Here is a 12,195-nt window from a genome sequence, read left to right on the forward strand (position 1 = left end):
GGTTTGTGCTACAGTTCGCACCACAATTTAAGCACGCTATTAAGGTCTTTAAGTGTGTGTGCATGCGAGATTGGCAGTGACGTTCGTTCCGGTCTGTAGGTGAATTGATGGTATTGTTTATATTAGCCGGCGGTTGCCCATTCGTCATGATTACGGTGGTGATTGTTCCTGAGTGATGCTCTGGACACCAGCCGTGAGGTCTGCTGTGGCCTGTCTCCTGTACTGCAGTAGCTGGTTAGCGCCATGCACGCACACACATGGAAACACACATTTAGAGCACACACACAGAAACACGTACCCAAGTAAACACACACACCCTCAGGCACACACTGTTTAAAATGGTAGTTATACACGCCGGGGTTTAGTGAGTCCTTGTGGGTTTTGGTGTATGTGGAGAGAGGATGAAGGACTGATCGAGACCGTGAGATGTCACACAATTAGTAGAAAGAGATTTGTACTGTTTTCTACTTTTGAGCTAAGAGGTCAACTTGTGGAACTGGCTTGAGCCAGACTCATTTTTAGAAGAAATTATTTCTCTGTCTAAACTGACCTGGGGCTGAAGTGAGAAGAGCCAGTATCGGGTGGTGGTTTAGCCAAGAGAGAGAAAGGAGGGATGTTGGGGAAAGTGAGGGGATATGAGTGAGGGAAATGTGAAGGTGGGGGTGGAGATAAGTGGAGTGCTACCGTGTGTGTGAATCGTTGAGCCACTGCCATAGTTCAGAGAGTTGGGGAGGAATGAGAAACATCCCAGGTATTTTCCATAGCTCTGGTTGAGAGAGAGAGAAATAAATGCACAAACACACGGCACAGACAGAGAGACAGACAGACAGACAGACACGTTACACAGACAGACAGACACGTTACACAGACAGACAGACACGTTACACAGACAGACAGACAGACACGTTACACAGACAGACAGACAGACACGTTACACAGACAGACAGACAGACACGTTACACAGACAGACAGACAGACACGTTACACAGACAGACAGACAGACACGTTACACAGACCGACAGACAGACAGACACGTTACACAGACAGACAGACAGACAGGTTAGACAGACAGGTTACACAGACAGACAGACAGGTTACACAGACAGACAGACAGGTTACACAGACAGACACAGGTTACACAGACAGACAGACACGTTACACAGACAGACAGACACGTTACACAGACAGACAGACACGTTACACAGACAGACAGACAGACAGACACGTTACACAGACAGACAGACAGACAGGTTACACAGACAGACAGACAGACAGACAGGTTACACAGACAGACAGACAGGTTACACAGACAGACAGACAGGTTACACAGACAGACAGACACGTTACACAGACAGACAGACACGTTACACAGACAGACAGACACGTTACACAGACAGACAGACACGTTACACAGACAGACAGACACGTTACACAGACAGACAGACACGTTACACAGACAGACAGACACGTTACACAGACAGACAGACACGTTACACAGACAGACAGACACGTTACACAGACAGACACGTTACACAGACAGACAGACAGACACGTTACACAGACAGACAGACAGACACGTTACACAGACAGACAGACAGACACGTTACACAGACAGACAGACACGTTACACAGACAGACAGACACGTTACACGTTACACAGACAGACAGACACGTTAGACAGACAGACACGTTACACAGACAGACAGACAGACACGTTACACAGACAGACACGTTACACAGACAGACAGACAGACACGTTACACAGACAGACAGACAGACACGTTACACAGACAGACAGACAGACACGTTACACAGACAGACAGACAGACACGTTACACAGACAGACAGACAGACACGTTACACAGACAGACAGACAGACACGTTACACAGACACGTTAGACAGACAGACACGTTACACAGACACGTTACACAGACAGACAGACAGACACGTTACACAGACAGACAGACACGTTACACAGACAGACACACAGACAGACGGACACGTTACACAGACGGACACGTTACACAGACAGACACACAGACAGACGGACACGTTACACAGACGGACACGTTACACAGACAGACAGACGGACACGTTACACAGACAGACAGACGGACACGTTACACAGACAGACGGACACGTTACAGAGACAGACAGACACGTTACAGAGACAGACAGACACGTTACAGAGACAGACAGACACGTTACAGAGACAGACAGACACGTTACAGAGACAGACACGTTACACAGACAGACAGACAGACACGTTACACAGACAGACACGTTACACAGACAGACACGTTACACAGACAGACAGACACGTTAGACAGACAGACACGTTAGACAGACAGACACGTTAGACAGACAGACACGTTAGACAGACAGACACGTTACACAGACAGACAGACACGTTACACAGACAGACAGACACGTTACACAGACAGACACGTTACACAGACAGACAGACAGACACGTTACACAGACAGACAGACACGTTACACAGACAGACAGACACGTTACACAGACAGACAGATAGACACGTTACACAGACACGTTAGACAGACAGACACGTTACACAGACACGTTACACAGACAGACAGACAGACACGTTACACAGACAGACAGACAGACACGTTACACAGACAGACACACAGACAGACGGACACGTTACACAGACAGACACACAGACAGACGGACACGTTACACAGACAGACACACAGACAGACGGACACGTTACACAGACAGACACACAGACAGACGGACACGTTACACAGACAGACGGACACGTTACACAGACAGACGGACACGTTACACAGACAGACGGACACGTTACAGAGACAGACGGACACGTTACAGAGACAGACGGACACGTTACAGAGACAGACGGACACGTTACAGAGACAGACGGACACGTTACAGAGACAGACGGACACGTTACAGAGACAGACAGACACGTTACAGAGACAGACAGACACGTTACAGAGACAGACAGACACGTTACAGAGACAGACAGACACGTTACAGAGACAGACAGACAGACACGTTACACAGACAGACACAGTCCAGGATAGGGTGGAGTGGGTCATGGCTGAGGCTCATTGTTGTCGAGGCAGTCAGGCTTCCTGTTGGAAGCAGGGAGGAGGCCCATCACCACAACACAGCTGTGACACGCACACACACAATCCAAGACACATATTGTTCTATTTTAGCATCCCTGTTCTCTTTCAAACTCCTACACATCATCTCCTGGTGTGGAAAAGCAGCACTTTCACACAATATTTACTCCATATGAGCAGAATCCAATAAAACGCTTTGATTAGAGACAGACCTCCACACAACCACTTCCAGGTAATTATACGGTGTAGAACAACAATGACTTACACACTCTTATTCATTTACCATAGAAATCACCCTCCCCATTGTTCATATTCACAAACACAACCCAACTGTTTTGTACTACTTTGCCAGTATAAGGCAAACAATATTTTGAGAAATCCTTTGTCTTAGTATTCTACTCTCTCATTTTAATTGAATTCAAATCAAATGAAAGTGGCCTCCAAAGTGATGCAGCGGTCTAAGGCATAGCATCGCAGTGCTAGCTCCGTCCCTACAGATCCTGGTTCGATCCCGGGCTGTTTCGCAGCTGGCCGCGACCGGGAGTCCCATGAGGCGGCACACAATTGGCCCAGCGTCGTCCGGGTTAGGGGAGGGTTTGGCCGGCCGGGATGTCCTTGTCCCATCGCGCTCTAGCTACTCCTGTGGCGGGCCGGGGGCAGTACACGCTGACATGGTCGCCAGGTGTACGGTGTTTCCTCCGACACATTGGTGCGGCTGGCTCCCGGGTTAAGCAGGCATTATGTCAAGAAGCAGTGTGGCTTTGGCTGGGTTGTGTTTTGGAGGACGCACGGCTCTCAACCTTGGCCTCTCCCGAGTCCATACGGGAGTTGCAGCTATGGGGCAAGCCTGTAACTACTCATTTGGATATCACAACATTTGGGAGAGAAAGGGGTCAAATAAAAGTTTGTGTTTGTGCTGCGTTTCTAGCAGTGCAGTAAATACCTAGCAATAACATAAACAAATCAATCCACAAATAATCCCCCCAAAATAAGAAATATCCGAACGAGCAATGTCAGAGACCAGAATATAAATATGTACTCAGACCCTTTGACTTTTTCCCCATTTTGTTATGTTACAGCCTTGTTCTTAAATTGATTAAAACATTATTCAAGTGACCAGTGTTCAATGGCTCTCTGTACATAGGACAGCAGTCTCAAAGGTGCCGGGTAGAGTACCCGGTGATAGCTGGCTAGTAACAGTGGCTAAGGTTCAGGTCAGGGTACTGGGTGGAGGCCGGCTAGCGGGGACTAACAGTCTGATGACCTGGAGATAGAAGCTGTTCATCAGTCTCTCGGTCCCAGCTTTGATGCACCTGTACTGTATCCGCCTTCTATATGGCCGTGATTTGAGGTCCTTCTTGGCATTCCTGTGACACCGGGTGCTGTAGATGTCCTGGAGGACAGGCACGGTGCTCCCGGACCTGTGTTGGGCTGACCGCACCACCCTCTGGAGAGCCCCGTGGTTGAGGATGGCGCAACAGCCCGACAGGGTGCTCTCAATGGTGCATCTGTACAAATTTGTGAGGGTCTTCGGGGCCAAGTCAAATTTCTTCAGCCTCCTGAGGTTGAAGAGGTGCTGATTTGCCGTCACCATGCTGTCTGTGTAAAGGAAGTGGAACTTTAAGCTTTTGACCCTCTCCACTGCGTCCCTGTCAATGTGCATGGGGCCGTGCTCCCTCTGCTGTCTCCTGTGGTCTACGATCAGCTCCTTCCTTTTGTTGACGTTGAGGGAGAGGTTATTTTCCTGGCACCGCTCCGCCAGGTGTTTCACCTCCTTCCTGTCGGCCGTCTCATTGTTGGTAATCAGGCCTACCAATGTTGTGTTGTCAGCAAACTTGATGATTGAGTTTGAGATGTGTCATGGGTGAACAGGGAGTATAGGAGGGGGATGAGCACACACTCCTGTGAGGGGCCCCATGTTGATCAGCGTGGCAGAGTTCTGTCAGGGAGTCCAAGACCCAGTTGCACAGGGAGGGGTCCAGCCCCAGGCCCCTGAGCTTAGTGATGAGATTGGAGGGCACTATACTGTTAAAGGCTGAGCTGTTGTCGATAAACGGCGTTCTTACATACGTATTCCTCTTGTCCAGGTGCGATTGAGCAGTGAAATGGCGATTGCGTCGCCCGTGGATCTGTTGGGACGATATGGGAATTGTAGTGGGTCTAGGATGTTGGGTAAGGTGGAGGTGAAATGGTCCTTAACTAGCTTCTCAAAGCACTTCATGATGACAGAAGCGAGGGCTATGAGGAAGTTGTCATTTAGTTCAGTTGCCTTCGCTTTCTTGGGTACAGGAACAATGGTGGACATCTTGACGCAAGTGGGGACAACCGACTGGGATATGGAGAGATTGAATATGTCCGTAAACACTCTAGCCAGCTGCTCTGAGGAAGCTGCTTGAGATGTCGTCTGGGCCGGCAGCTCTGCAAGGGTTAAAACCACCATGGCTAATTTTGAGTTCCTGTCGTCTCTATGGGGAAGCAGCCATTTTGCATTTAAGCCCTGTGTTTGATTTCAGGCTTTGACTCAGTGGACTTTGGGCTGGTTTTCTTTAGAGCTGGACACCCATTGTCATCGTACCGTGTCTTCAGCTCTAGATGAGTAATGTGGCCAGACAGGTGAAGGGTCTGTTTAACTCTCTCTTTTCCAGCCACCTTTACTTTCTATCTCTCTAATCCTTATAATCCCTTTCTCCTCCCTCCCTATTTTTCCTCGCTCACCCTCTTTCTCCCGCTCTCTTTCTCTTTGTTTCTCTCTTTCTCTCCATATCTCTCTTCACTACCTCCTTCCCTTTATCTCTGTCTTTTGCTCTCCCCCTCCCTCGCTCTCCCTCCTCTCCTGCCTCCCTTCCTCTCCCTCACTCTCCCGCCTTCCCTCTCCCTCTTCTCTCTCTGGCTCAGGCGGTGGAGAGGGAGCAGGTGGACAGTATTCAACCCAAGCTGCAGCGCGTGAACGCGGTGGGCCAGGGCCTGATCCAGAGTGCAGCCAAACACACAGACACCCAGGCTCTGGAGCATGACCTAGAGACCACCAACCTCCGATGGAACTCCCTCAACAAGAGGGTATGTCTGTCTGTGTCTGTAATGGTATGTCTGTGCTGATGTTTGTGTGTGCGCGTGCATGCTCTTGTCTGACTGACCTATGCATATTTATGTGTTGCGTTAGTGTGGCGTGCGCGACTGGAAGGATGGGTTTCTATGGAATCAGGTTTCTGGCTTTGCATGTATGCCTGTCCATGTCAACAGTCATTGTCCCCCTCACTCACTGAATTGTTCCTTGACCAGGTTGCAGAGCGCATTGCCCAGTTGCAGGAAGCCCTGTTGCATTGTGGGAAGTTCCAGGATGCCCTGGAGCCTCTTCTGAGCTGGCTGAGTGACACAGAGGAGCTGGTAGCCAATCAGAAGCCCCCGTCGGCCGAATACAGAGTGGTCAAGGCCCAGATCCAGGAACAGAAGGTGAAGGGGGGGGAAGGGATGAGTGGAGAAAGGGATGATGGATGGCGTGAGGGTGGAGAGAGCGATGGAGTGAGGAACATATATTTTATTTTAATACTACGTTTTTTCCCTCTATCATACACAGTCATTATGACGGAGAATGTACTGGCCATTAGAGACATTTGGCTCCCTTATTTGGGTAAAATGAGCTTAATAACAACTTTTATTCATATATTTGCACTTTTATTTATTCATTGATAATAATAGAATTGGCTATTGGTGTTAATCAGTTGTCCTTATTTTCACATAGAAATATTTAACACATGAAAGGGGGAAACACCCACACACCTAATTATCTGAGTCTTTTGGCAGAGGAAAAGCCCAATTTGACAGTCTGCCAGTCTGGTTTGGCATACAACACACCAATTCACAGAGATGACAGATTACAATGGTTTTTCCGAGGAACCGGAGAGGCAGAAAAAACACTATGCCTGCTCTCCCTGTTTCTGATACACTTCCCATGTTTATGTGTCGAGGAGCACGGCGGATTCAGCCACTCCACTCAGTCATACGCGTTTACATCCGCCACTGAAAGTAGAGCCTCACTGCGGGGGTCAGTAGAGAGGAAACTGGAGATGAGTGGCGTTTACCGGGGTCCCGTTCAACATCACTGAATAGTTATGAATGGGTTCAGAAAGGGAACTACTGCCAAATTGAGCTACTACTCATAGTGAACGTCCTCAAAACACGAGTGGCTTGGTATTTGAGATACGGTATTGTTGGGGAACACTGCAAAACATTGCGGTACTGAATGTGAAGTATGTTCTAGCTTATCCTACCAACTGCTTGACGCAGAAGTCCTAGAAGCAGCGACTCTTCTGGTCTGGAATGTACCCCTAACCCTGGCATACATGCAGAACAAACATTTATGAGAGTTGGTATTATTTGTGGTGTTGAACAGGACCTTCGACCTTCTACCTCATTTTCCAGCTGTTACAAAGACTACTGGACGACCGCAGAGCCACCTTTCAGATGATCCAGGGAGAGGGGGAGAGGATCGCAGGCACGGCCGAGACACAGGACAGAGACAAGATCCAGAAGCAGCTGGAGAGTCTGGGGGAGAGATGGGGCGAGCTGCTGGAGAAGGCCAGGGCGAGGTAAACGTAGCTTACTGCATTGGACGCGCTACACATGGGGCATTGATACAACCTGTCCTCCTTCATCATGGACATGTGCCACAGTCAGACAAGACGTACACACTCAACACCACATTTTGAAGACTCTTACACACGCGTGGACACAAACACACACGAGCCTACCTGTGCGTTACTGCTACTTCCGTACACAACCCACACATTCCTGACTATTTCGCATCGGACTGCTTATTAGGATCCACGATGAGACATTGATATACGAAGGCGACCCAAACACACTCTCCCTCCTCCTCTCCCCGCTGCAGGCAGTGCCAGTTGGAGGAGCTGCAGACGCTGGCACTCCAGTTCCACGAGGCGGTGGAGCCTCTCGGAGAGTGGCTGAGTGCCACCGAGAGACGCCTGAGCACCGCCGAGCCCATGGGAACCCAGACTTCCAAGATCACCCAGCAGATTACGAAACACAAGGTAACGTGGATGATGGTGTCACAAGGTAACGTGTCCCTCGCGATACATGGGTTGTGTTTAAGTCCCTGGATTGAAACTAGGAAGAGAAGAGGATGGTACCGGACTGACCAACTGGTTACTGTCCAATGAGCGAGAGAAAGGGAACCCCAAGCTCAGCCATTTTCTCCTCATTGTTTTTGATATGATTTGATATGATTTCAATATTATATTTCATTGACCCTTTTTTTTGTTCATGATTTTTTCGTTCTTGTAAGTTATCATGCATATTTAGCATTCATGGCCATTCCTTATGATTCATGGCCATTCCTTATGATTCATGGCCATTCCTTATGATTCATGGCCATTCCTTATGATTCATGGCCATTCCTTATGATTCATGGCCATTCCTTATGATTTCTCATCTGCATGCTCTCATTTTCTTTTATTTGTTGTTTTTCTTCTGTTCTCCCTCCTCTCTCCTTCACCCCCCCCCCATCACCCTCTCCTCTCCACACACACCACCCCAGGCCGTCCAAGAGGCCGTCTCCTCTAGAGGAGCCGAGGTCGACCGCCTCCAGGCCCTCGGCCAATCCTTGGCGCCCCTCAGCTGCGCGGCCGACCGCGATTGGCTGGGGGAGCGCGTGGGGGCGGTGCGGCTAGGCCACTCGGAGCTCAGTGATTGGTGCCAACGCAGGGCCGTCATGCTGGAGCAGGCCCTGGCCAATGCCCAGCTGTTTGGGGAGGATGAGGTGGAGGTGCTCAACTGGCTGGCTGAGGTGGGCCAGCGGCTGGGTCAGGTGTCGGTGCAGAGCTACCAGCCGGGGGTCCTCACCCAGCAGCACAAGCACACACTGGTACGATACTCTGGTTTGGAGAGGAAGTCGCTATTCATTAACACACAGTGGTAGGGCACTACCGCAGGGAGTATTGGATTGGCTAGTACTGTCTAGACATTGAGTCTCTGTAGGGTGTTCATTCTATTTTCTCTCCTCTTCGCCCATCAGTCTCTGAATGAAGAGATAGTGAGCAGAAAGAAGCAGGTTGACCAGGCCATCAAGAACGGACAGGCCCTGCTCAAGCAAACCACAGGTACAGTACAACCTCGAACTCTGGATACTACGGGTTCTCCCTTCCCTGATTCTGGACCAGCTCTCCAGTAGCCCGCTTCTAACCATCTCCATCACCAGCCAAAACAGCCAGGACTGTTCCTGGACCTGTCGTTATAAAGGCATATGATAACCACGGAGCCTGTATTCCACTGACTCTTGGTCTGTTGTTTTACCCCCTTGTAGGTGAGGAGGTTCTGCTGATCCAGGAGAAGCTGGACGGTATCAAGTCTCGCTACGCCGAGATGACGGGCGGGAGCAGCAGAGCCCTCCGCACACTGGAGCAGGCCCTGCAGCTGAGCACACGATTCGCCAGCGCCCACGACGACCTCAACCACTGGCTGGACAAGGTGGAGGCGGAGCTCAACGTCATGGAGCCCGACGCCACGCCGGCCTATCAGGACCGACAGAAGGTTTTCTTGACAGTTTATTACACATATATGCTGTGAATTTGGAACATATTCTGTGCAAATAGAATCACAGTCTGCGATATTTCCAGATGTTCAGTGGTCATTTCAATGAATGACATACCCATTGTTTCTTAAAGAGTCCCTTGTTCCATAGCCCAACTGTTGCTTAAGTATGACTTCTATCTTGAGTTGAAGATACTCAATCTGTCTGTGTGTGTGTGTGTGTGTGTGTGTGTGTGTGTCTCCCAGGAGCTGAAGTGTGTGTCAGCGGAGAAACGTCTGGTTTTGGACACGGTCAACGAGGTGGGCAATGCCCTCTTAGACCTGGTGCCCTGGCGTGCCCGCGAGGGTCTGGACCGCCTGGTGGCGGACGCCAACCAGCGCTACCGAACGGCGGCCGAGACCATCACCCAGCGGGTAAAGCTGGTACAGGCTGCCATCCAGAGGTCACAACAGGTACTGCAATGTGACAAAATCAAGTTTGAAAAGGGGTACACCATTAGTACTTCACTGAGCACTGGCGGCGGAGTGCATTCAGGGTTCGTATTTACAGTGCATGATGGTGTTGATAGTTAGCGGTAGGGCTAAATGTAGAATTTCATGATTTGAACAGTTTTTATTTTCATGTCTTTGTTCTCTGGCTCTATGGTGGTTCTCTGGCTCTATGGTGTGTAGAAGTCATTCATGAGGTTTCTGCGCCCGTTGTCAACATGATGCGAATGTTTGTGGCATTTCCCCTCTGGTCTTCTCTTGGCGTGAGGAGGCTGTGTGTAATGCTAACAAGCTAACGCTACTGTGATTGCTGAGTGTGCCGGTGCTAACTGTGTGTATCTCTCTGTGCCTCAGTATGAGGAGGCGGTGGACGCGGAGCTGACCTGGGCTGGGGAGACGGAGAGGAAGCTATCCTCCCTGGGTCCTCTGAGTCTGGAGCCTGACGTCACCGTGGCCCAGCTACAGGTCCAGAGGGCCTTCAATATCGACATCATCCGACACAAAGACACCGTGGACCAGCTACTCCACACCAGGGACGACATCCTGGAGACGTGCAGCGACCAGCAGAGAGACGCTCTGGTGGTGAGGAGAGATGGATGAAGGGGGAGGGGAGAGGGTTTGGGGAGAGTGAAAGAGGACAGAGAAATGCAGGGAGTTCGAGAGAAGGGTTCAAGGCTTCCAAACAGAACAAGAGGACTTTTGTAACATATAAGCATTGACCAATTCAAGAAAAGTTCATTCACAGAAAATCAAACGACATGGTAGACGTTTTATTATGGTATTGTTAAATATTATAAACAAGGAGGGAAATATTGTGTTTTGGGCTCGATATATAAATAGGCAAATACTCTTGTATTTCTGTGCTTGAAGTAAAACGGAACAACAATAGTACACAAAATAGAAAATATTCCAGTGAGTTTTGCCGAGTTACCAAATGAGAACCGTTCTATACCCCTCTCTCTCCTCAGGAGAAGACTGACTCCCTGTCTGCCCACTACGAGGCTGTGAGCCAGCAGCACCAGGAGCGATTCTCAGCCCTGGAGCAGGCCCAGGTCCTGGTGGCCCGTTTCTGGGAGACCCAGGAGGACCTGGAGCCCTGGCTGGGGGAGACGGAGACACTTATCGCCCAGCTGCCCCCACCCGCCATCGACACTGAGGCCCTGCGTCTACAACAGGAACAGATGAGGGTGAGGAGAGAGTGATGGGAGGAGAGGGAGTAGTGGGATGGGAGGAGGCTCTAAGTGCTGTATTTGAACTAATGTCCCCGTGAAAAGATGTATCATGTCGAGTTAGTTCCTAGCACTTCTACTTTTTATCATTTCCCTTTTTCATTTCTCCCTCTCTTTCTCTGTCTGTGTGGTACTCGGACTCTACCACTCTTTCTCTCACACTATCCATCACCCTCCTTCCTTATTCGCCACTCTTTCTGACTCTCCTTTCTCCCTCCATCCCTCCCTCCTCCAGCTCCTGAGGGAGTCCATAGCGGAGCACAAGCCCCACATCGACAAGCTGCTGAAGATCGGCCCCCAGCTGGCCGCTCTGAGTCACCAGGAGGGGGCCACGGTGAAGCAGCGCTACAGCGACGCCGAGAAACGCTACGTGGCCATCAAGGAGGTCGTCAAGGGTCGCGCCACCACCCTGGATGAGGCTGTGTCTCAGTCTGCGCAGGTATGGTTACGTGAAGTGAATTTGAAATTGGTTTGTAGCCGAAAGGGTATCAGGTGTCGAAGCTTGTGTCTGCCGATTGCTGCCCCAATACAACCGAACTACGGCATCCATATGAGGAAAATGAATGACTTCTTTATATGGATGCCGTAAGCCGTGTTGTATCCGTATTTGGAAGTCTTCAGATTTCCTAATCTGGATGCCATACTTACAAGCTAGCTGCTAATGGCATGATGTGGTCATTGTGTACTTCCCCTCCTCTTCCACTAAGAGGGTGGTGTGATATTTCTGGGAACGATGCTCAAACTAGGATGGCGTACTGGACTCCTTACTTGGAACTGTGTTTTGGCACTTTATGCTAATTTCCATAAAAGGAAT

The 12,195-nt window shown here is 49.9% G+C and overlaps 1 protein-coding gene across 1 annotated transcript in view; it reads left to right on the forward strand.

The window, feature by feature from the left end:
* LOC115118813 (microtubule-actin cross-linking factor 1-like) overlaps positions 1-12,195 on the forward strand; it is a 268,887-nt gene that overhangs the window by 225,826 nt on the left and 30,866 nt on the right. Inside the window, 11 exon segments of the mRNA XM_065017706.1 lie at positions 6,013-6,174; positions 6,397-6,567; positions 7,537-7,703; positions 8,006-8,165; positions 8,672-8,998; positions 9,149-9,233; positions 9,437-9,663; positions 9,910-10,116; positions 10,507-10,734; positions 11,121-11,339; positions 11,617-11,820. Coding sequence (XP_064873778.1) covers positions 6,013-6,174; positions 6,397-6,567; positions 7,537-7,703; positions 8,006-8,165; positions 8,672-8,998; positions 9,149-9,233; positions 9,437-9,663; positions 9,910-10,116; positions 10,507-10,734; positions 11,121-11,339; positions 11,617-11,820 — 2,157 coding nt within the window.

This window comes from Oncorhynchus nerka, linkage group LG4 (genome assembly GCF_034236695.1).
Source record: "Oncorhynchus nerka isolate Pitt River linkage group LG4, Oner_Uvic_2.0, whole genome shotgun sequence".
Lineage (NCBI taxonomy): Eukaryota > Metazoa > Chordata > Actinopteri > Salmoniformes > Salmonidae > Oncorhynchus > Oncorhynchus nerka.